The sequence below is a fragment of the Centrocercus urophasianus genome, unplaced genomic scaffold (assembly GCF_019232065.1).
Source record: "Centrocercus urophasianus isolate 14NV4802_14NV808 unplaced genomic scaffold, USGS_Curo_1.0 seq_23, whole genome shotgun sequence".
Lineage (NCBI taxonomy): Eukaryota > Metazoa > Chordata > Aves > Galliformes > Phasianidae > Centrocercus > Centrocercus urophasianus.
Genome location: NW_024884789.1, coordinates 3,271,007 through 3,297,880, shown reverse-complemented (window position 1 = coordinate 3,297,880; position 26,874 = coordinate 3,271,007). Strand labels below are relative to the sequence as shown.

General features: G+C 38.2%; 1 protein-coding gene across 1 annotated transcript in view; it reads right to left on the bottom strand.

Annotated features, from left to right (window-relative positions):
• Positions 1-4,783: 4,783 nt before the first annotated feature.
• LOC122163200 (protein FAM169B-like) overlaps positions 4,784-26,874 on the bottom strand; it is a 34,719-nt gene continuing 12,628 nt past the window's right edge. The window contains exons 3-8 of the mRNA XM_042824260.1: positions 24,500-24,599; positions 19,952-20,037; positions 18,243-18,417; positions 12,105-12,287; positions 9,703-9,831; positions 4,784-5,152 (exon numbers count right to left, since the gene is read on the bottom strand). Coding sequence (XP_042680194.1) covers positions 5,133-5,152; positions 9,703-9,831; positions 12,105-12,287; positions 18,243-18,417; positions 19,952-20,037; positions 24,500-24,599 — 693 coding nt within the window. The 3' untranslated portion in view covers positions 4,784-5,132. The remainder of the gene's footprint in view (positions 5,153-9,702; positions 9,832-12,104; positions 12,288-18,242; positions 18,418-19,951; positions 20,038-24,499; positions 24,600-26,874) is intronic.

The following is a 26,874-nucleotide window of genomic DNA, read 5'->3' as shown; positions in this document are numbered from 1 at the left end:
GCCTGTAAGTGAGAAGCTAGGCAAGGACAGAGCACAGCATGGTACAACCATCCGTTGGAAGCCAAAGGCTCTCTGAAGCTCTCAGCCTCAGATACCTCAGTGACTAGAAAGACACAAGGTTCCTTTCTCCACCCCCAGCATGGCAGAGAAACATGCTTTGCAATCTATTTCACAACTCACAAGGATACTACCTATCGAAGTTCTAATGTCTTTGATGCCTTAACTGTTCAGGCAGGACATGCTAAATATCATCTCACAGAAACTTCTGATGTCTACAGGGAGCAAGACCCCTTCTTGACCTTCTCTCTTGCTATTTTGCTGGTTTTGTTCTGTGCTTCTCAGAGGTGTTCCACTCCAGATGTACAAAAGAGGTCAAACTAGCAGAGGTGGCTTGTGCCAAAGGCTTTGGCTTCTGCCAAGAGACACTTGAAAAGAAAGAAATTTGTGCTAGTGACATAGAGCAAAGAGGGACAATATGTCTTTTACTGCAATTGATTTACCCACCAACCTTCTACGCAAACAAGGATAAAAGCAGCATTTCAGACCGCATTACAGCAGATGGGTTCTGCATGCAGCACGAGAGAAATAGCTTTAAAAAAAATACTGAGCCAGCCCCAAGATCTGGAGAGGGTGGGAGAATCAGAAGGTGTTTTTATATTGTGCAGCTTGAAGATGTCATTTACCTAAAACGTATCTTCGTTAAGATAGTTATCAAAAAGGGATATGCCAAGCAGCAAGCAACTTAAAAATTAGTCAGTTGAAGTAATCCTTTTAGGAGTTGTTTTTCTCTCCTCCTTGCACAAATCTAGGACAGGTTTACCGGTTCTAGGTAGGAAGACAAAAGGTATGTTGCACATCTGTATCTCCTAAAACCAGCATGGAACTAAGGCCATTAAGCCAGGTTCACTGTTTACCAGAGAGCACAAATAGCTCCCAAAGTGTTTCTCCACTCACGGTCACTGACCTTTAACATTCCACAGTGCAGAAAGGCTGAGCTATTAATTACCAATCAAATACTGTTGAATGAATACCAACATCCCCAAATGTACTCATGACGGTGAATGCAACCTCTGATCTCCTCCATGAGAATTAAAAAAAGAAGTTCAACTTCATCTAAGTGTCAAGTGGCTGGGAGAAAAGAATCTCATCAGATGGGGGTTATTGATCTTCCAAAAATGAAGTCTCCATTTTAAATTAAAACCAAAAAGACTGCTTCATAAAACCACCACCACGACCAAAGTAAATAAACAAATAAATAAGTAAAATCCTTCAAGGCACAAAAATTCAAGGCAAATAGAGAAGATTAAACAGAGACTTTACCATCAAAAAAAAATAGCAAGAAGAAACAAATTGAAAAGCAGGCTAATTACAAACTTCTAATTTTGTCTTCTGTGTACCTAAAATTTTATTGCATACTTATCTATGGCAAGAATACATAAAGAAAGGCCTAAGTTAGTGCTAAACAAATAGCTATATCTGGGTATATATCTATACATCTCTATATATTCTTTGTTTATGCAGTTGACTGACAAGTTTGACAAAACAGAAATTCTGTTTGGACATGTTAATTCCATCTTTTTCTGCAACAGCCTTGATATGCTAATGGTAAAAAGGACAGAGTTAGTGTTAATGAATAGAGTTAATGAAGTTTAGATTGTTCTGCTCACTCACTCCTTCTTCATCTATGGGACACAAAAATGTGATTTGAACAAACCAAAATGATTGCAATTCAAAAATTAACAAAGAAGAAATAAAATTAAACATCTTCTTCTTTCTTAATATGCTCTTCTCTCCTTTGGAAGTGTCACAGAAAACAGTAGGAAAGGAAGAAACTTAGCCTTTAGGGCAAGAAGAGAACATCTTTACTTTTCTAACGCTGAGAACATTCTCAGCATATCACGTGGCAGGTGTTCTTGCATGGAAAAAGAAAAATAGCAAAGAAAGTACTTAGTAGTACTCTGAAGGAACGTGTATATTAGAAATAGAAGGGTCAAAAACAGAAAATGGGATGCCTAAATTATCTATGAAACAACAGAAACAGAATTACCCAGTGCTGATCACTGGATCAATAACATGGCACAGTCCTATCCAAGCTTCCTGATGAGACATGAGCATGAATGGACACAAGCTGGGTGCAACTTGCATTTGTTGCTTCTCTGTGACTTCATTTTGGCATCACAGCTATTTGAAAATCATTACCTCTGGGCCTATTCTGGATAATCTCCATTGATACAATGAGATTGAGTGGCAAACACAAAACGAGCTTTACTGCATTGTAATCTTCCTTTCTCTTAGCAAGTAATCTTTCTCTGGAGAAGCCCAGCCAACCAGCGATGTGTTCAAATCTTGGGCACTGTCTCAAACACCTAAGGCACAACAATGTTAAGCTATCTAACAGTGCCATCTCGTGGCAACATTAAGATGATGCTAGATCAACTCATTCCAGTACTAGGCGCAGCCATTGTGCCCATTAAAGACAAAAAACTGAAACAAATAGCTCTTCATTTCACTGCATCATGTAAGTTTTACAGTGTTCACCATCCGGAATGCCATAACGACCTACAGCCACGTCTCAGCAGTCAGGAAATGCTAGCCTGTAACAGTCAGAGTGAGTGTAACTGGAAATGGGTCTCTGATGATGTTAAAGCTTCTAAAAGGAATTTAAAAAAAAAAAAAAAATCTCTCTGAAAGGATAAGAATGATTCAAGGTCTGGAAAATCTGCCTCACAGAAACAGATTCAAACATCTCAGGGCTGATTGCTGATGTCATGTCTAGATCATAAAGAATCTATCATCCCCTCATGGAAGGAGTCCTGATAGTAACAGAGCCATAGCTCAGCATTAAACAGAAGAGAAAAATCCACCATGGGTGACCTAAACCAAATGAATTCAGACTGGACCATCAAGTGCACATGTAAACAAAATCAAACTTGAGAAAAACTCAATGAGGAACATGACAGATTTCCTATTTCCCAACAGCTGAGAAACAAAACAGTCAAATCAAAATCATCTTTCTATAAAATGGGCTATGTTTCAACCAAAACAATCATTTTTGGTACAGCAACCATGCATGAAACTGTCTGGCTTACAATATGTAAAACATCAAGATTGATGAACATAATGAAATTTCTAGCCTTAAAATCCATGCAGCCTTTGGATTTGGGGTTGTTTTGGTTTTTTTAATTTGGTTGGTTGATTTTTGTTTTTGTTTTTGTTTTTTTGAGAGATATTCATATCTTGATTTACTTGGCACTTACTCACTCAGATCACTGCTAACACTAATACTCATGTTTAACATCTCACTTTTAGGCCAGACACATTTATGTCCATAAGAACAACAGGTGCTGCCATCCCTCTCATACACACACATTTACCTTCTTGTCTCCTAAGCAAAAATGCCATCATGTCCAGACACAATTATGAGAGTGTACACTCAGAAAAAATTAAATAGTATAATAAAATAATAATTGAAATATAATATTTTGAAAATCTAAGTGTAATAATTGAAATACTCATTCAAAACTCTGCCAACTTTCACAGTACTTTGAAATCATTCTACCCTTGAATAAACAGATTTATTTTCGATAAAAGAATTTTCACTGGGAGAAAAAGATATTTGTGCTTTCTGTATTACGTTCTCTTAAGATAGTGAAGATATTACATCTGTTTTTGCTTCAGATCCTCTTAGGTCTTCGGACTGTCAAGATTCAAGCTTCTAAATGAATCAGATACATTAAAGCACAAATATCAACAAAAGTTGATAAACAAATAAACATTCAGACTAATTGTTCCATAAGCTCACATTTCTGAAAGCATGAAGAGCAAGACTGTACTCTCCTCCAGCCTGTAGACCATCAATCTGAAGATGAAGTTAGTCCTAACTGTATTCTTTTATTCTCTTTGAGACAGAAGAGCCATAGGAAAAGAGCCTCCCTGACAATACTGGATTTGTTTCTGGAAAGAAATAGCTACCTCTTCTTCTTCCAAGACATCCATTTAAGAATTCAGGCTGCTAAATCTGTTCAGGTTCCTCAAGACACTAGTGCTGCTCTCCACTGGGCTCATCTCTTTGCAGAGAATTCCTCACAAGACTAAAGACCTGATTCTTAAGAATTCACTTTCAATTGTTAATACCATATTCAAGCATTAGAAATTTTTCACTAAAAAGAATTTAATACAGAATCAGTTTTCAGCAAACAAGACTTCTTCATCGAGCCACGACCCAAGTAATCTGGTGAAATATGTTACACTTCTATGTTAATTAAATTAAAAAAAAAAAAGATCCTACCTGAAATAAAACATGCAGTATATAATCTACACAAAGTGCTATACTCTAAAATCACTCACAGAATGATCACAGTGTCTGAATTTAAAGGCAACTTAAGGCCTATAGCTCACCTTCTTCTGTGTACTGAACTTTTCCTGCATTAATGGAGTTTGCATAACCTCCTGTCCACCACAGGGTTTAAGGCAGATTTTTCTGCTGGAAAAGCTCAAATGAAAGCAATTGAAACATCATTGTTCACTTTGATAGGAAGGTTACAGCTGTCATCCTGATACCAATGTGTGTTGCGGTATCTCTCTTCCATAATGCAGGATGTGGTTTCCATAGAAATATCTTCCTACATCAGTATCTGCGAGCCCTCCAATTATTCCCTTTTGGTCATCTCAATCCATTAAAGTCTTTCCTGAGCAGGGAAATAACTGAGCTCAATCACTTGGTAAGAAAAAAAACGAAAAGACAATCACTAAAGAAAAGCTTTATTAAAACAAAACACAAGACAGAGAACATGTCCCTTGCAAAAAAAAATTACATCTTACCTGAAAAAAATCTATCTGGTGTTACAAATCATGCACATTCGATTACATTTTTTTTTTAAAGCTAGACTGAGATTTTGCTGCATTTTTAGAGTGCAGTTATGGTATAATCCTGAATCATTTGATGGCCTTGTCTCCAACAACATCCCGAGGATCTGCTCCTCTTCTGGATCCTTTGCATTGGTGATTATTGCCTCCACTTTGTTCTATGTCCTGCCGCTCGGGACTGTGAGTTCAGAGTCCTTACTGCTTGCTGTCATCTTCTTTGTTTATTTATTTATTTTCCTGTGGCACCTCCTGCTTCTTTCTCAACATCAAGAATGTATTCCATGCCCTGAAATCAGAACCAAGAACATCAGATTATACAGAAACAACATAAGCATTGACTTGCCTGTGTCGCTGAAGATCCCCATAAACATCAAGAAACTTTGCTGCATTGTTTACAAAGAACAGCTCCTTTCCTGCTGCTCTGCCTACATTTCCAGAAGTGTCAGCATTAAGAAAATTGGAAGTTCATGAAGCCTTTATCTGACTGGGTGGGCTCTAGAGCCATGACCACAACACATAATGTGAGAGTGTACACCACAGGGGTCAGCACTGCTGTGGTTCCCCCAGGAGATTCATGTCTGAAGAAAACAAACTGATTTAATCCTTCTGCAGCAATCAAAACATGTTGCGGAAACAATCCCTACAGCTCTTTGTTTTGCTTCCAATTCCTCAATCCTTTTTCTTTATTAAGTGAAAAAGCCTCACTGTGATTTTTGTGTCAGATATATATTCCTGTAACTAGGCTGAACCTCCACTGAAACCTGTTGGCCTGTCTGGAGCTTTTATCCTGCAAAAAGCTAAGAACACTCAGTTCTGCAGCTCAGCAGTGGCATAAAGCACCTCACAGTGTAAGGAGCTTGGCCTCCTCTCTCTAAAGGTGTCATGCTCAAGCCACTGTACAGGTGCAAGAAAACACACCAGTTGAGTTTGGAAAGCCATTGCAGGTGCAAACCTTAGAATGTGCTGTATACCAGCTTGGTTACAGCTTGTTTGCCTCAGTAAGGATCAAAACAAAAACAGTAATGAGAAACAGCCGTCATTATTTATATTATCACAAACTGCACTGATTAGCTATATAAATCAATGGGCCAGAAGTTAAACAAACACCCACTACTATTAGTGATGGTATTTCTCATACTTAATTCACTAAAAAGGGAAAAGGCCACCAATGACAAAGCAACTCAAAATGGCAAATTTATCACTGCATTTTATTCACCTGGTTTGCATCTGATTGTCTGGGTTTATTAGTGTGAGCATTCTTCACACTAGAGATCTGTTTACCCTCTGGAGAAATGAGAATAATTCTGCCCCAGAAACAGTTATAAGCGAAAAAATCTCAGCAGAGGTTCACACAAATTTTCACTTCAAAAATGCATAAGAAAAAATTGTTTGGATGCTACCCCTCTTACCTTGCTTTTGTTAATTAAACAAACCAGGGCAGATGATGACAGTACCTCAAAAGACAGTTTAATCCGTTTGATCAAGAAACAGCTATCTGTTCTCTAACAGCTTCCTGACTAGCACTTAAATATTTAAAGCTCCACACTTGAAAGAGTTCCCAGGCCAATCATGTAGCTCTACCACAGAGGTACCTTTTGTAGATGTTATCTGAATACTTCTTCAGTTTCTGCATAAGAATTTATATCTGATTAAGGTCGGTAAGTTGTTCAAAATATGTTTTTGTCTATATATGTCTTTTGGTAGCTTCTATCATCCTCACAGATTAAAATATCACATTGAACTATTTGAAGGGAGTCTGGAAGCCCATTTTTTCAATGTTTCAGAAGAATCTTAGTGATTAATGATGAGGCAAAACTTGCAAAGAACAGCCAAGTGGCACTAAGCAGATCTAATTTTGATTGTTACTTGAAGAGAAAAAGAGAAAGACCAGACAATACTGAACTGTAGAAAGTTTACTACCAAGACCAGGTGAATGTAGCTGCTCTGTTAGAAGGGAGCATTTAAACCTTAAGAATCTTATTTTTAGCTCCTTACGGTGAACAACTGTGCTAGAAACCAAATGACCCTGGGTCTTTCTTAGCCTGAAAGTTCTGCTGAATTAATAATCTATTCATTCTAAAGCCCAGAAAATCCATAACCTTCTTCCTTTTCAGAAAGTACTCTGAACAACTCAGAGAAAAGATCATAACCAACCATCTGAAATACGTTAAATTAATGCTTCAAGTGTCCATTTTTGGCATTAGCTTCACACTTACAAGTTTTATGCGTATTCATAAACTATTTTAGAACAGCTGAAGTCTCTATCTTGCAGATTCTGCAACTAGGACTCAAACAATCATGTTAAATGATTTCTGTTTCTCCAGTCGGCCACAGAAGAAAAATGTCACTATGTTCCTATTACTGGGGGTATTTGCTTTGTAAGTAAATCTCTCCATTTTTCAAACAATTAAAATTAACTCAATATGAATGATTGCAGCTGTGGGTGATGACATGCTAAGGAGATAGATTTTTATAGATATATGTACACATCAATATTTTATGCATCTATGCACAGTATCATGGTGCTGCAGTTTACCTGTATTGCCACTAGATGCAGCCACACAACCTTGCAAAATTAAAAACTCTAACCTCAAGGTTGCAGAAACATTTTTGGAATACCTAGAATTGTAAAATTCTCACAACAGCTTTAACAATGTTCATTCCCAAGCCTTGGAAAACACAGCGTAATGCAAACGATTCTTTTCCTTTTTTTACATAATCTTGTTCCAAAACATCAGAAAGCATCACCAACATTGACAGGAATCTGAGAAATCACAGTAGAATAAAATGGATCTATTTTTGTGACTGTTGCCACAGATGCCGATTGGAGCTGACAATGTTGATTTAGATTGTGTTTTTCTTTCTACACAACAGAACAAATAGGAATGAAGCACCATGTTCCCAAGTCATTATGTATTCGACTGAATGTGTCCACGTGCAACAACAGGTAAGAGCACAACTCCAGCGGTTTCCATACTATGCTACATCACGCTTCTCTTTTTAGGCCCTATACCACAGCTCTAGAAACAAAACTTTCTCCTTGCATTTCTGGCAAGCAGCATGACAGATCCTTCTAAAAAGCACGTTTCCTGCGCTCAGAGAATGTTTCTGCTTTTCTGCTATCTGCTATCAAACAGCACGAAGCCCTGCAAAATTCTCATGATTTCCAGAGCTACGTAGGCCTCACACTGCCTGTAGGACAAAGCACAACCAGGCACATCCTCCCCAAATTTTATTGGGTATTATCTATTCTGTGCTCTCAATTGGTAATCTCGTGGGTGAGCAACTTGCACATTACAAATACACAAATAGATTCTCTAGGTAAACAGAAATAATACCTCTATTATAAACTGTTTTAAAACACTATTTTTATAGAGGGGTGATTTTCCACTGAAGACTGATAAAGTAAAGCCTGTTCAGCACATTCAGTGTAAAGAAAAGTGCTGCCTGGTGAGCTGTGCACCAGAATGGAGAACACAATTTAAAAAGCAGATTTTTATTATGTATTTAAGTACTAAGTTCAGTGGCTTCTGCTCTCTTTCTCTATGAACAACACACCACAGTTCACAATCTATTTGTCAGATAGACCCACTCCCTTCCCTACTGCCCCCACCTCCCTATCCTGCCATTTCTGGTTTATAGTTTCCCTTTTCCTTCTTTTTATAGACAAAAAAGCATAGTTTCTATCCCCAAGGCAGATGCCAGGCCTCACATGTATTTCTAAATGACAGCCACTGTGGTGGAATTATATTTACCTGTGTTTCAAGTTGTTTCTCTTATTTTTGTTGAAGATGGCAAAAAGAAGAAATGAAAAAAGAAATTACGCTCTCCTCTAGCATCTGCTTTCTTTTTGATGATCTGATCACAGTTCTCTTCAATTGCCATTAATAAACTGAACTGAGCAAGATGGATTAAAGGAAAAAGGAACACCAGATCTGTTGTTTTAAAGCATGAGGAACATAAATACAATGGCTTCAGAGAAACTCAGCCTAGGGCAAAATTCTGGCTTGATTCTCCTGTGGGGTTCTGAAGGCAAGATGAAACACAATGTTTTAGCTAAAGGTCCCCAAGCCAGACAAAGAAGGACAGATGTGTGAAGGGGTGGGAGCAATTTGCTCTGCAGCACTCCTTGCTCTGCACTTTCAGAAAAAGACAATATGTGCCCTTCTTTTGGAATCTAATGCTGATCACAGCTTGTGTGCAGGCAGCAGAGGGGCCTGTCTGGATCCCCAGGCCAGTTGAACAGATTGCATCAACAAGATCCCCTTATGAACTGTCAAAAGGGTTTCTACTCTTTCGCTGTCTTTTATGAAGTAGGCAGAAAATGCTCCCAGCAAGAGGGATTTAGCCTGTAGGAGAGAACTTTCAATCTTCCAAAAGCCATAATGAACATGTTTTTGCTTCCATCCAAGAATGGTACTGGCAACAAATTGAAGGTAATTAAACACTGCCCACTGGCCATATAAATTTATCCTCTGTAATAATTTCAGAGATACAAACCCCTCTCTATAACCCAGACATTGTGCTGTGCAACAACAGTTTTTTGGGCCAACTTCTAACCTGCTGTAAATGCACTGCAATGAGAGTTACAGACATTTTATGCTAAGACTCCGATTTGTTCAATCCCTCTCAGATTTTCTGTAGCTCAACTTCATTACCTCACACTTCCTAAGAAATGTCCTGCTTACTGGGATAAGACCAGTGAACTGAACGCATACTCAGTGGTTTCTCTGATTGCAAACTACACAGACAATACCTTTTATCACTATCTAACCTTTGATTTTAATTCATATCTTTATACAGCTAATGTGGCCATGTTCACACTGTTTAACTCACTTCCTGAAAGGGATGACTCCATCTGAATTTTTAACCAGATATTCACTCGCTGGCTCCAATCTCCTGGTGCTTCCACCTCCCAGAGTCGCTTCTGTTCCTCAGGGTAAGTCTGTAAGTATTTCAGGCAAACTGAAAGGAAAAATCAAAAGGTAAAAAAGCATGAATGAATGAAAAGCACAATGGAAGGGGGAGTGTATTCTATCCTGGAAATTCTCGGAGACCTACTTCCATTAGTTCCTTTTCTTCTCTCTTCTCATCTTCCTTTTTCTTTCAGGTGGTGCTTTTAGAGAAAAGCAATGTGGAACAGCCCGGACAAAAACTGCTGAATTCTGTCTATCTGCTTCAGTTTAGATTACTTCCTCATGAGCACAGAAATTTTGCAAAGACTCCTGCAGGACCTGCATCACAGAACTACCTCCAGACACACAGCAGGTTTTAAATTAACAGTAGTGTCTTTTTACCCTCAGTACACTGAAGAAGTGCTTCAGTATCTTCCAGTTTTAACAGATATGAATGCTCCTTTGTTTTCTATTTATAGACAAAAATTTTGTATCAGTTTGTTTCTGCATCAATACCACCTTCCATTCTACCACAACATTCCACTGCTGTGGTTTATTTCTTTGGACTGGTAAAACAGAAAATATGAAGACTAACAGAGGAATAACGCAGTTACATGTGTCAGATGTATGACTGTCTTTAGAAACTGTATTTCATGGATTCCTACCACTGTCTCTACACTGAGAGATTAATGTAATTTGGATACACAATCAGTTTTAGCCATGCTTATCTTACTAAACTGAGATCAGTCTTATATAGCAGTTTCCTTAGAAGTCTGCAAGTCTGCAGATCTAAGAGGAAGAATATGTTACAGTACATAGTTGAGAAAACAGTTGAATTAGTTGAGCAAACTTTAAAGGTATTTTTAAACTTTCTGTAACCAGTGCTCTATCAAATTATACCATCTGTACTAAGACAGCAATCTGCAAACAGGAATATGATTTTTGTGCTCTCCTCTGACCACTGTACTCCATCACACTGCAGCATGAATTTAAATGGATCTTTTACCTTCAACATTCAGTTGACTTTAATAATGGGATGTCAAAACCCAAACTAGTACATCCACATTCTTTATACAGTAATGAACAGAACACTGTCACTAATTTTATCCAAAGATATCCAAGCTAAATTAATCATATCAATAAAAGCTACTGAAAGTAATATATATGCCAAAATAGAGATGCTTGCTAAAAGGCTTTTTACTTCCTTTCAGGCCTCTAGAGCATTTTTTAAAAATATTATTCTATTATACTTTATCTTATTATACAATTGTATAAAGCATGCTGGTGAAAACTGTGAACATTCAGAACAGCATTTTAGAGTAACAGGTTGTGATCTTTAGTTCAAGTAAGAGATTGTGATGCCAGTGAAAGAAAAAAAAAAGGCAACTCCAATATAAGTAATATATATGCAACATTTAACTTCCGTTACTAGTATTTTTACAAAGACCTCCCCCCCAAAAAAACAACTAGAACCACTGATGCCTGCCATAGGAAAAATTGATTTTACTGGGCAAAGGGAAAGAATGTTGTAAATATTGTTCTTTGCTGGATTTAGAAATATCAGTGCGTTAGGAACTCCTGGTGTACGTTTTCCATGCATTCGAGGACACATTCTGACTATAGACACAGTAAAAATTGTATTGACATACATTAGGAAATGGATGCAAAGTCATAAATCGATAGAAAAGCCCTCCTAAAAATGACAGCAAAGACTCTGCACCACATAGACTCTTTATGCTCTTGTAAAGAAGAAAGTGTTATCAATAATGTTATCAGAGATATTTCCTGAAAATTTTACTAGTAAAACCAGAAATCCAACCTGAACATGGAGAAGAAATAAAACTACTCATCAATCTTATAAAAGTGACAAATGTTTCAAGATCACCAATAATGAAAAAAGTACCAGTAAGACTGGATACATGAGCAGAACCCAGGTGTGTAATTTGTTGCATGTAATTGTTTGTTTGTTTTTTTTTACAAATGCAGCATCTACAAGAGCATTATATTCATAGTGTAGGCTTGACAACATCACTGCCATGTAAACAGAGCTGATAAGTCACTGTCCCGGGCACTGACATAGTCCTGTTTCTCACAGACAGCAAGATAAGAATGCAAAATGTCAAAGAGGCAGTAAACATTCTAATTGTTTTACATAAATATTGGCCTACCTTTCCTTTCTCTGGAAGTTCCAGAGAGCTCAAGAAAACTAACCATGATAAAAACAGTTCAGTTCAGACAAGCGCACTGAACACTTACATAGCTAAGAAAATCCTACCATGACCATATTGAAATCTATACATTATACATCACCCTTACCTAATGCTTCCACATCAAACAATTTACCTTGATACATGGCAGCAGAAATAGGGCAGCTGATCCCCAAGGCATCCTCAGTCTTGAAGGACTGACAGAAATCACGCAGCATTTTCATCCCTAGGCCACCTCTTCTGTACTTTCTCTGGACAAATATAGTATCCAAAACTGGCAGCAAGTAACATTGACTGGTAGTACCATCACATAGACTCCCTGAAAGAAGATGGTAAAAAGACAGATATATTAATTTGAAAACAAAATTGATACTGCTGCAGTAACTAACGGCAGTGGGATTCTAACCACAAATACTGCGTTGAAAGCTCTACCGAGGCTACAAAGCTACTCTCAGATAGACTGCATTTGGACAGATGGTAGTAATACAAGTAAAATGCCTTCCAAGAGGAAGATGCATGCCATTAAACTGAGAGTACCTGCTGTGCATGTCACCATAGTGTTTTCCAGTCTTGGACTCTTCATAATCAGACCATCTATGTATACAAGCTATATATGAAGACAAGAAAACTATTTGACAACACAAGGACTCAGCCCTGAAATGACTGACTAGTACCAATTTACCATCCATGTACATTTCAGATAAGGTTAGCATTGAAAGATTACACTGATATATCTTCATTTTTAAAAAATATTTACAAAGATTCTATCTTACGCTTCTATCTGGATATGTGATAACTTAAATAAAAATGGATATCCACACCTTTATACCAACATATGATGTTTATAATATGACATTCAATATTACATATGACTGGTTGTTTTGCTAAATTGCATGAAGACCTCCTTGGTTTTCTTTCTTATCACCTCCCAATCTACCATCCAGTCTAAATTTTAAGTGTTTCCAGTCATGAAACTTTCATCGCTTCACTAAGACCCATTGCACAGGATGAAATATTAGAATGGCTTTTCCCAAGTTCCAGTACAAGACTTTTAATACAACCCACTTTTTCTTTATCACAACCCCATAGCAAAATTAAACTAAGGTCTACTTCCATTTCTTAGGGCCGCATTGAGTAACTTTTGCTGGTATTTGTGAAGCATTACTTTGATTACTCTTTTTCCAGGATACTAATTCAGCAAAGCACACATGAATATATTTAATTCTAGACTCTGATTTGTCAAGGTTGTAGCTCTTCCCTTTAGCAATATCCCATGTCACACACATTCTCAGCCATACAGCAAGAACTACATTACCAATCCATTCACATTCAGGGCTGGTCCACCCCTGCTTAATCAAAGTGCATGCTTAACTTCAAACACATGTTCAAGCACATTGTTGGTTTGTGGTGGTGTTTATAACCTTTCAGTATTTGTAACACATGATGGGTAGTTGCTCTTTTTTCATAAGCCAAGAAATTGAGTATATCCCCAGTCCCGTTGTTAGCTGAGAGCCCAACAGAGATGTTGTATTTCAGCAGTATTGCATCATACAGTGTAAAAACAGGACAAACTTCTTATGAAGTCAGTAGCTTTAAGAATTCCTGCATGTGGCAAGTGACTTTATAAGCTTATTATTAACACCTATATTCTGTCTCCTATAAATCCTTATGAGACTGCTGTGGTAGCAAATCCAAGGGTTGAGTGATTTATGGCTATGCTCCTAATTTTGTTGAGAAGACGACAAAAACTTGCAATGTCTAAAGGCACCGTAAATAAAGAAACCACGAAAGCATTCTTCACCTTCTCCCTGGAAAACAGAAGAGTTATAGCCTACAGGCATTTGAAATAAAATAAACAAAAACCTTTGGAATGAAGGCCATATTAATTCTAGTTCCAATCCAGTAACAAAGAGGTTATCATAAGCTAAAGGTGGCCCAAAAGAGATCACTGGGGTCTGACGCATTTTGTTTAAAGGTTTGTTTCATTGCTGAAACACACACACTAAGTCCTGAGGTGAGGGAAGAGACAGGGAAAATATGGGCACTGGCAATGGGGATGAAAGCATTCATGCAGTCTGCCCTTTGAAAACCTTTGATCTGCCTGGTTGGGTCACAAATGCCAAATGACCAACTTATGAGACAGCAAGATCATAAACAGATATTATAAGGGCAGGAAAGCAGACAGCCATTAGCATTCCCAAAGAGCCACAAACCAGAAAACAAAACAAAACAAAACACCAACGTTGTGCATACTGACTGTTTCCCTGCTGAATAAATCGACTTGGCACACACGTGTTTGGACAGGCCCTCTGCAGCCTGAGTGGCTACAGAAAGGGTGGGGAGGGTTTCTGCTGAACAGAACCCAAGGGTCAATCCGTTGTGTGAATTTGTATGTGCCTCCAATAAAATTGAATGAGTTCATGTCTTGACTGGTATGCAGTCATTCAATTTTTATTACAGCCAGAACCTTCAATCTACTTCAAAAATGCACATTAAAAACATTATTGCTAGAAAACACAGGGAGAGGAAAAACAACTGTCCAACAAGATTCCAACTAACAGTCTGTCAGGTTAGCTTCAATTCTGATAACTTCTTTTTCTACAAGAAATGTGTGCAACTTGTGAAAAATTATTTTTTTTTAATTTCTAGAGATAACCAGTTTTGAGATTTTAGCTCATGCAGCCATTTCAAAAACAATCTGCTAGAGAATTTATCATCATTTTGAAGCATTCTGGTGTTCCCTGTTGAAGTGTTTGATACCGCTTTTCTACAAACAGCCCACAGGTTTCATGGCAGTGCTTCGCTAGCTGAAAAATAAGTCAAAAATAGAATCTGCCCCTTCATCCCAATGTAAGACCTGGCTCAAGGCTTCTCACAGAGGACAAGGCTGTGTTTGTGTTCTTGCCCACAGAAAATTATAAACTACAAGTAAACCGAAGACACTGCAAAGTTTAGGCTCCCATGGAACGGGGATGGAGGGATGGGAAGTGGAATGGGCAGTGAATGACCTCACACCAAGCAGCACCTACACGCACACGGCCATTTTCCAATGCAGCTGCCTCGATACCAAAAAAGGGTTTTGTTACTCTCCATTCTTAAATGGACTAAGACACTCCTGGCTGGCTCAGAGCACCCTCAGACTTCCTCACTGATTGATTTGCACTGTTTTCTACATTCTCCTGGCTGTTGCAGACTAATGTGAAGGTGGTAAAAATCCATTTTCAGTAATTAATAACCTTCTGTACAGAAAAATAACAGGTTTTCAGGGAATTACATAGTCATTTTGCACAAAAAGTAGTATCAATAACCACATTCACTAATCCTACACCGCTACAAAAAAAAAAAAACAAAACCAAAACACATTATTTTAGAGGTTTTCACACAGATTTAGAGGATGCCAAGAAAAAAATCTGAAAGGAACACCTGAAAGAAATACAAAACAATCTAAAAACTGAAGTATCTATACGAGAATTTTCTGCAAAATATTTCAAGTGTTGCAGGCTGCCATTTGCAAAGTAAGGTACAAGGACAGGAAACTAATTTCCTGTTGTACCTTTAAGTAGCTACATTCAGTGAGGTCTAACTCATCAGCTGTCTAATATGGAAGCCGCTGACATAGATAAAATTGAAGACATTTATCTTGGCACGTGACAAAGTGTCTTATCAGCCTCATTAGTGGCTTAGTACATCTCATCAATCTTTAGTGCACCCAGTGGTAAATGCTGCATGCCTGTCACTGGATAGGAATAGGCACATACCGGAGAGGTTAGGGTGATGATCTGTGTAGTCATGAATAAATTTTGTTTTAATAAAGGTGTCTAATGCTCACGAAAACTGATAGCCTTGAAGAATGAGTCTTCTGTTTATCTACACAACAGGTGCAGGACAACCAGTGTCAGCAGTTGCCAAACTGTCTCAAGTCACTGTGTCTCTGAGCAACGTCAGTGCTCAGAACCATCCATCCATTTTTAGCTGCACTACCAAAAGAGATCCAGTTAAGGATGTTCAAAAGATGGATGGATACATTGAACAGAGCCGAAATCACAAAGTTCTCTTTGTACAATATTGTCAAGCTGGTTAACCGGAATCAATGATGTCCATTGAAAATTTAGCTTGCATAATGGCACACTAGATCTGTAGTAAAGATAGAAGAGACTCTTTCCTCCTTGGTCACCACTTCTATGATTCACATAGAAAATCCATGGTTGAGATAGCTGTGCCCCACAGATTTGTTCTGGCTATTTGTCTCCACTGAAGCATGTTTTTTGTCATACTTTGGATATTGGAAAATCCACAGGTGAAAAATACAGTCGAACACAACATCAGCATCAGACTCTCAATTACCTACTGGAGAAAATAAAACCATGGAGAATGGCCAGGAAACTGCACAGCACAGGAATAAAGGCAATCAGAATCATTTAGTGATTCTGAAGAAGATCATTTCTTTCTAGGACCAGAAGCTGTAATGGAGGTTCAGCGCAATGTAACGTCTAGTCCATAAAGCTGCTCCTGCTAAATGTTCAAAGCAAAATAGTAAGAGGAGAACAAAACAAAAAGTTCCTAAAAAAAATCTAGAACAACATTGTGATATATGATTTCTAAGAGAAGACACTTTACTTAGCTTGTTTCCAGAATAATAAATCCATGGCTCTTCCATAAAGCAGAAAGGATAGGATCAGCCAGAGCATGGCAGATGTGAAATTGAAATCATAGAACTTCAGAAAACAGAAATATTCTCCAAATATGCACAGAAAATAGCAAAAACAATCAGTTTCAAGCTTCCCAAAAAGGCTTTGGCAAAACACTGCAGTATTTTGTGACACAGGCCAAAAACTTACAAACATAGCTGCCCAGAGAAAAAAAGCACTGGCAACAAAAGACAGACGCTGACAAAGCTGGACTCAAAGGGCTTGTATTTTATGTGGACGTGGTTTAAAACTCTTAATTTACTTGGAAACATTTTCAACTTGGCTAATACTTCACTCATAAAAGACTACTGTGCAAATTTATTTTACTGATGCATTAATCATTACAGAAAAGAAACATACAAGCGTTTCCTTCCAAAGGCTTTGCTCAGAAATATGGGCTTAAAGGAAAATGCACTGTGGTCATTGAAGCATTTGCCAGTTATGAAGAAGCTCATCAGCATATTCACAGATATGTACACAAGATTCCTTAATCACAGGGTGCAAAATGGTTTTTCATTGATAGTCAGCAGCAGTGTATCATAACGGTTGATGTGCAGGCTATATCTCTGTATGAATAAGGATTTTACACATCCCAGGCAGCTGAAGAGCAGAACTTACTGCTGCTGCCTTTTGAGTCTATCAGAGAAGGTGCCTTCAGACTTGTCCTCCAGAGGCTACAGCAGATGACATCTGCACAGCTCTCAACCTGTTTCTTATTCTCCCCTTTTTGATAGATAGCTACTGATTGCTGACTTCCACAACACATCTACCTCCATAGATACCAACTTCTCTACATTTAAGCTGATAGTGTCAAGAGGACAAGATAAACACAGACAGGTAATCAGCTTTTGAAGGAGGGTACATATTACCCAGCTGCATACCTGCAGTTACTGTAATGAAGCCTTTTCCACACTAGATAGCAATACACCCGCATTAATATACACTCATTTTAATAAAAGCCCTTCCCTCAAACTTATAGTGGTGTAGGAATGCATAAAGAATCAAATATGACCTCATGTTTTTCTGTGCAAGTTAATCAATTAATGACAACATCCATTAATCATCATCCTTTAAACCAGGAGCACCACAACTGGATAAACCATGCCAGGACTGATCCGGTGTATACATGTTCCTCTACAGAACCTAGCCACTGCTCCTTCCATATCCAGGGATGCGACCACTTCTTGCCTGGTACACTGCCTTCCCACAACAAACTCTACTCCTTTCTTTCAGATATCGCAGTTTCTGAGATGCAGTTCTCCATTCTGTGAGCAAGCCTTGCATTCTTTGTTCGTACATATGCAACCTTCCTGTTGTCTGTATTAAAGCATATTTCATTTGAATACACCAGTACCTTAGATCACTCACTGTAACTGAGAATAGAGTTTGGAACCATCATGTTAAAATGAAAGTAATATGGACGGCTTCCAAATTCTGGGAAGGCCCGTTCCCCAAATTCACTCTGAGAGAGATTCGATATAAAAATGTAAATGGGAGCCAGGATTATTTATACTGAAAGATAAACAAAAGTATTACATTTCTAGCTGTCAGAAGCTAATGGGAACATGCCTCTACCATGACCTTACCTTTCATCTTCACTGAGTAAAAGGCAACAGCCTCACCATTTCTCCAGAGTATTTTGGCACACTCAGTGGCAGAGTGAGGTAGAAAGAATGCATCATTAGCTGAATTCCCTTCCGGCATTCCAAAAATAATGCAGTTTAGAACAAAGAGGACAATCCTTTCTCCAAACGTCTGGACCTTAGTGAAGAAACAAAAACAGACCAAGGAAAAATGAAGCAGAAAACTGTATTTTGCCTTTCATGAACAGTTTCAAAATTAAAGAGGCTGCGAGGAAAGAGGTCAGGAAACACGTACCCTTAATTTGGGGAAAATACCTTATGAATTGGTTCAGATAGAACAATAAAAACAATTCTTCCCAGTGTTCCACCCTTCATCCAGAGGGCACCAAATTATTTAGAAAAAAAGTTATAAAGCTTGAAATATCTCCTGAAGTCACAGAGAAGAATTACAAAGCGCCAGGAAAAGCCTCTCGCACAGAGTCACAGAGAACCAGTCACAGATATGGAAACATGATCAAGGCAATCTAATCCTACCCAAAAGAGAAATAAAGTCAGGATTCAGTGAGCTATTCCAATCACCACTTCCCTATTACATGTCTTGCCATGCCATCAAAGAACTTCAGTGGGCCAGGACCTTACTGAGCAAGAAAAGAGAATAAATACAGAGCCTGTCCCAAGCAGCTTACAATCTAGACTGAACAACAGAAGCAGTCAGCTTTTATGACATGTTTCTTACTGGATAACCAAGACAAGAAGATGGAAGAATGCAAAGAACAGCACATTGGTCATCAAGGCAAAAGTGGTGCCAACATTTACACTGAAAATAAGTGCTTCCCATATATAATAACAATTCAACTCTCAGTAATGAGCTAGAAGGGACAAGCTTTTTGTTTTCAGACATTTTTTCATTCTCTGTCAATACAGCAGAAGCTCAAAAACCTGAACAGTTATGATTCTGCCCCAAGTTCTATCTTACCAAGATTTGTATCTCAAAATCCCTCCAGTTCAGTTACTCAAAAAAAAAAAAAAAAAAAAACCTAAATTAATTAATTTAGTGAATAATTAACCTCCATGTATAGTAGATATTAAGGAAAGATGACAAAGGACAAGATCTGGACATAGAAGTTCGGGTATTAAATAGAACTGAATTAATAGCCTCATGGCGACACAACACATACTCTTAGTAGAGAGTAGATCACAGGCTATACAAACCTCTTAAATTATGAAAATGTAGTTCTAAGATTATAAATAAGATCATCTGTTTGGAAAAAGAATTGCATATATAAAATCTATTAAATAAATCTGCTTTATAAAATGACCACAATACAAGTATTATCAGAGGCAAAACAATTTCACAAATAATTATGTAAGACTTTGTTCCAAAGAGCAGTAACGCTCCCTTCACACAGTCAGTCAACAAACACTAATGTCAAGAGTACTGCTAACATGAAATGTCTGTTTATTTGATTATTCCTCTATCAGGCATTGAGGGCAAACTAAAACCAAGTGTGAATAAATCCCACAGCGTCACAAAGTGCATGCAGAAAATTGTGTACAGAGGGTTAATGTGCATGCCTCTCTTCAGTGGGAGATATCCCCCGGGTCCCACAGGTTATATAGAGAATGAGCTGTAGGAAGCAAAGACAGTTAGCTACGATTGCTTCAACTGGGAGTGTCCAGGGCAAAGCCAAATGCTTAAAAAGCATCCTCACCGAAATCAACCCATCTCTAGAAGGGTCAGCAGTTTTTACAACATCTTCAACAGGCCACCATCGCTGGTTCATATAAAGTGCCAAAACTACAAAAAGAAAAGAGAGAAACACGTGAACTGCAATAACATACTAGTCTGATAAACCTTTTCACAAGCAGTCCCAGATCCAGTTCTCCCTCCAGCTGACCCTAGTTTGATCCGCTATGACGCAGTGGAACAATTACTGTATTTCAATTTCACCTCCACACCCCTTGGCATCCAATTTTCAGTTCTGCACATGAAAAAGTCATCAAGAAACACCAAGTGAAGATAATATTTCTCAGAAATTGAGGTGACTTTGGTATGACAACCTGTGTGCCATATGAATAAAGCATTTCCTGCACAGTATCTGTTCAGCAACATATTAAGTGTGGGACAAAGACAGCTGTCTGGTTAAAGATTACATTATTTAATTTTATTTCAGCCTCTGTCCCCTGTCCATATGCATGCATGCCAATATTGACAGCCATTGCAAGTAAAGCACAAAAGTTTTCATATCCACCATATCAAACAGCTTCTCAGTTACCTATGTGTCTCAATTTCAATGTATCTGTACCTTCAGAGTTGCCTCCTAAATGTCTGCATGGACAGATATTCACAAAAGTTCAGATGCATGCAGAGATGACAAATACATGCACTCCTAAATCACAATTTAAGGAGTGTTCAAGAACCCTGATATTTTTATTGTCTTTAAACAGAGTGGCACATATCCCTACAATCTTTATACAAAATGATATAATGCAGCAAGTAGAATGCACAGATACATGGAGTTCATACTCCTCCAGTCCTAAGGGAGAGCACTCTCCTCTGGCTCTCTAAGCTATCCAAATAAGGCTGAATATGAGAAAGTTAAAAACCATCTGCCAGCCAGAGACAAATTTACACATAATGAAGTGCAATGACTTTAATAGGATTCATCATTCACCTGTTTTAGCCCCAGGTAATACAAATGTCTCTGAGATGCAAAGGTTGGTTTCCCTTTTTGATTCAGAATTTACCAGCTCACACTGGCTTTCAGGCTGGAGATTCTGCCGAGCTAACTTATATTTTAAATAAATTATTAAAGCATGTGCCAAAAAGCATTACACTTTGCATACTGGCTTAACAATGAAGAAAGTATTGCACGCAAGGGCAGATGCTTGCTTACAGCACCAGATCAATTCATTAAATATTATGCATTAACTTGCATGGGAGTTTCACACCTCTTCTGTGATGGATTCAATCTGTTCCTTCAGTCCCTTCACTCTGCTTTCAAATGCAAGCAGCCACTGCTCCATTAAACATCTATGACACCAGTCAGACAAAGGGAACATAATGGGTCAAAGGCTGACTTTAATTGGAGCAGCACAAAGTCCAGAGATGTCCAACACGTGTAGTAAAGGCCAGAAAACTTTGAAAAAGCTTTGATGAAAATAAGGAGATGTATAACCACATCCTATGGAGCTACTTTTATAGAGCATTTACTGTGCTATTCAATAATTTAAATGTGTGGAGGGGAACACTAGTTGACATAGCAACTGTCACACCACATTACTTGAGAAACCTTATCTATATGGATGCCTTTCCTGAAGGAAAAACATTTCTCCACATTTCATGCAAACATATGTACTTAGCTTTTTGTTATCATTTTTTAAGTCAACATCTGGTCCACAGTTTAATCCATCTATGCTTGCCCATACTCTCATTTTCATTTTATAGTTAACTTGAGGAATACTATTTCAAATGCAAACATGCTTTGTGAAAGCACATCACAGAATCACAGAATCACAGAATTGTAGGGGTTGGAAGGGACCTCCAGAGATCATCGAGTCCAACCCCCCTCCCAAAGCAGGTTCCCTACAGTAGGTCGCACAGGTCGCACATGTTCCTTCACTTATATTTCCTCCTCTTATTGTTCTTTTCACGACATAAGGTTACATTCACCTCATCATAAGAGACCAAGTTAATTACCAATCAGCAAGTTACACACATACCTGCACGCTGTGATTCATGATTAACATGATCTTGCCTCTGCAGAACTAAGTGAAATGACTAAGTCCAACACATTTCTGTTCACAACTAATGGGGGTATCTACACGCTCAGTTGTGCAGCTTGCCCTGTAAGCACTAGTTTGCTAAGCCTCAGTACTTTGATCAGTTGCAGAGACAAAAATATTCACAGCGCTGCAGAAAGTTGAAACAAACAATTCCATTCCACTGCGAGTATTTGGAAAGGGTAACTGAACAATAACAAACTGAATTGGGCACCAAACACAATGCAGTTGTGATTATGAAATGTATTCTTCTGCTATGCAAACACGGATTCTTGCCCAACCCGGGTCTGGATTACATTTTTACCTTCTAGGTGAAAATACACTGGCCAAATGTTCCCACACTGGTGTGCAATTATCCAAACAAAAATTGCACATCAGGACTTCACAGAGTACAGACAGAGAAAAGCAGAAAAAATAAAGTAACATCAGCTTGGTATTTCTTGTTCCACAGCCTTCATCCAAATTGCTGAAACCCATCCCTCTGTCACAGTCTAAATTAAAGGCAAACACTATATGTAATAGATGTAAATTGAGTTTGTTTAATAAATACTGAATCTGAAAGTTCTGCTGAAGTCATCTTTCCCTAAATTTTGGAAGTAATTCAGGCTGATGGCACACTACAGATTGCAGAGATTGCTGTTGTTACATTTACACCTGAGAAAGAGAATGGAGAATTACCCAACAAGCATTTCCATGCAGCCAAGTTCAGGTCAGCTCTGATAACAGAACGCGCTCAGACATACTGCATTAAACTGCATTCTGCAGTGCTGACATACACTGAATGGCTGTCTGCCCCAGTTCCCTATCTTTAAAATGGAGTAAGAGCATCTCTCATTCTCTCTCCCTCTCAATCTCTCTGTCTCTCTAGGAGTCTTATCAAAACAAATACATTAAAGCTTGGGAGGCATGAAGGTGCTGCAGTAATGGCAGCTACTCAAGTATCCAAGATAGATATCTTTCCTGCAACCAATTACATTTTTTTCTACAATTCAAGTTTTACTCAATGATTTGTTGCAAATGTCTTGTGATAAATGTTCCGTGGCATCTAGCAGTTATTGTAAATTATTATGTACAGCACACATGAAGTGCCACAATAGGATATGTTTATTTAGTGTTATAAAGATGTTAATCACCCATGTTATGCTCTGTAAGGCCTTACAACATGATTTACATTCTCATAAAAATATCTGTACAAATACACTAGCAGAATACTCAGCCCACCACAAATAAATTAAAAATGCTCCCAGCTAAGACCACGAAAAGCTGCCACTTGTTTTCCCTTTGAAATATGCAGGTCATTTCAGATACATTACATAGCAATTCTGGATAACATATCTGATCACGATGATCGGATATAAATCTCAGGGTTGGATTCAATCCCTCTTCAACCTGTGCCCAAGAATCAAATGTCATCAAACTATAAAGCTCTTCACTGTCAAAGCTGTAGATAGGCTGTTAAATTCTGCATTTGTTAAGAATCCCAATTATTAGAATGTTAAACAAATGACTGGATTGGCAGTACTTACTCTGAGACCTGTGGAAATAATTGTTGGAAATAATTATATTATAGAGGATATTATTTCATAAGCATCATGTCTGTCATTTTTATCTATGCAGTACTAATCCATTAGTCTCCAATGTGGATTTCAGTTGCTATTTGTAGAAATCTTTTCTTCTCTGCTTCTCTGTGTACACATCTAATTAATATGCATTTTTCCTATTACTGTTATCCAACTGAAGATCTGTGCTTAACGCATTGACTTCACCTGCATTTATTTAACAGTTCTTTATTTTCATGTAGTCATTACAAATTCCCATTCCTCTTCTGCAGTCTAAACTAAATTTCAACCATGTTCCTTTGAACATGAGTCCATAGGTATGCACAGCTGCCTTCAGTGCAAGTTTGGCCTCTGGTGTAGGCACTTCTCTCCTTTATCACACCACAGCCTATCTCTCTTCAGAAAAATGTTAATAGAATATATAAGTTAGTGTCAGGAATGAACTTCTCTCTCAGTAGCTACAGGGGGACAATGAAGACATTTTTATCTTAGAAAGGTGTCCCACATTCAACTATGTGAATCACAGCCCATTAGTGAACCCCCAATTGAAACCCTGTGTAAAACAAGCTGGAAAACTTTGCAGAGTTCACCTCTAAACACAGATGATTTTGATCTGTTTTTTGTCCTTATGAGGAAATTTCCTGATTACTTGATTTGGGCTGAACAGTAGTTACACTGCTGTTTTATGTAAGGTCATTTTCCAGCTACCAGCAGAGCAATGCATAGAATTTGAAAGCCCTCAATGTCAATCCTCCCTTCCACTTTGTAGCCCATCAAAACAAACCTGACAGGTAAGGGGAATCCACCTTGTATTCAAAAGAAAATCTCAAGTATTTAAGTATGTAAACCAGCAGTCCACCTAAAAAATCAAAGAAAGTACAACTGCTCAAATTTCAAAATATTTTTACCAATTCTAACCTGTCTCTTTATCCTGTGGATCAGTTAACAGCAACATTTTGCAAGTAGGACTATTTCGGTAGAGGGGGACAAAACACACACAGGCATCTTCAAGTTTAACCTAAAAAACAAACAAGCCCTGTAGCTGTTTGTACTGCAAAGCTGGCAAGAAGCACTTCATGTATTAGATGCACTTACAGTATGTCATACTAACATGCACAGTATATGCTTAGCACAACACCCTCTCAGTCCTCAACTTAAAAACGGAGAGTGATACATATGTAATAGCCCAACATTATCAGCAAGCAATTTAGAAGGAATTAGTTGTTAAAGGTAGTGAAAAACTTAGTATTGACTTACTACAACAGGTACACAACAGAGCTTTGAACACTGTTACATGTGGACAAACGGTGTTACGAAGACCAGACACATTGTATCAACTGCAAACAAATACAACTTGCACTTCTTACAGCTCAGTCAGTCCAGCTGAGTACTTGTGGTGTTTTGCAAACAATGAATTAAGCCTCAGGGTACAGGGAGTATCAAAGCGTTAGGGCAGCGCCTGGGCAGTTGATCTGTGAGGGACAGGGAGGGGAGATAAATTGGCACACGGTGGTTACGGTGCAGGGAAAGCTCAAATCAAAATCCAGCTTTCAGCCTCTCAGACTCAACTTTTAAACGATGTGACACTAACACAAAATCGCTGTGCTCAAACAGCTCTATATGCATGGAGATGACGATTTCCATATGAATATTGTAAATGCTCTCTTGGAAGTTTAGGTACAGGCAACAAGCGTGAATAATTTAGCACAGTATGTACTGTACTTCCAAAAATCTGGTCCATTGTGTATGTGTGGGTGTGCCTCTCTCTAATTGCACCCATTTGTCAGTTTGCTATGAAACTCAAATCAGTCATGTGATACATTTAATATTACTTGGTGCATGGAAGGAGCAGTATGAATATGGATGGCTCAAGATAACAACTTTAAGATGAAATCAGCGTTCACTAGTTTGTCGGCGGCAGAATCCTGGGATCATCTGTGCAAACATTGGACTCTTGGAAAAAAACTGAGAACTCCCTGAAATCTGTATTCATGAGCTTCCTGCTCTCTCATTCTGTTCTGGCAATTCAGCCTTTGCATGCTACAGATACAACAGCACGGGTATCACCATGGCACCTGAGAGCATTACTGTGATGGAAAGGCCAGTACTAAATCCAATGCTATGGTTGCTATTTGGTTGTGCAATGCAATGTGCACTTTTCATAGGTGCTAGTAACATTAGGATGAGCCAAGTATAGCTTTGTCTTTCTGAACTCTGACAGTGCTCTTCCATGCTGATTTCCTTGTCGTTTGTGCACTCACTGATTGCCCACAGATCATGACATACCAAAAAGAAGTTCTGTGACCTGAGCAAGTGGGCTGACAGACACTAATTATGCACGGTTGCTGGTCCTGCCACTCAAAACCTGCTTCAATTCAGATGCATTAAAAAAAAAAGGAAAAAAAAAAAAAGAAAAAGAAAAAAAAAAAGCTGGTAGCTACAGCCAATTATTTAAACACCAAAATCCTCATCCTTAAGGTTGTAGGTACATAACAGATTCTCTGGAAATTAGAGTTTAACATATTACATTTAATTTATTTTTAATTACAAAATATCAACATTCAGCAAAGTATTTGTAATAGAGTATATAATAGAGTATAAGGAAAAAAAACACATAGTGTGAACATTGCCATTATTTATGTCCTTGACTAGCTGTCTGACTGCAGATTAGATTAGACCTGAATTAAATGAATGCAAGGAGAAATGTGTTGCTATGAGACTCAAATCTGTCATGTGATACATTTAAGGTCTGAAGCAATCCAGAGAATCAAGATAGCTCTGAATCAAAAGCCAGAAGTCCTCCTTTAACTGATTTCACTGTGTTTAATTATTGCAAGAATATACACAGCACTGCTTGGGATTTTATCTCAGCCTCCTTTTCAGTGGAACAGAAAATAAGCTTCTGAAAGTATAACCAGGCATGAAAGGCTGAGGGAAGGATGGAGAAGCCGTAACTGGAGGATCTGTGCGTGGTCAGGTTTATTTGTATTTAACCCTACACGGTCCACTAGAGGGCATTAAAAGAATACTTAAAGCTAGTTACAGTCAGTGCTCAAAGATGGAAGCCAGCCACCTGAAATGGTATGCTTCTGGAAACTACTGCATGTTATTTTCCTAAACTGGGGAACAAACATTGCATTCCAAGCATTCATTTCAACTAACCCACTTACTGATTTGATAGTGCAATACCAGGTACTCCAGTATGACGTGGAAAATGCCCAGAATTGAAGGTTAAAACATATATACATATATATATATATTGATTTTAATTGGTAAGGTTGAAGTCAGCATAT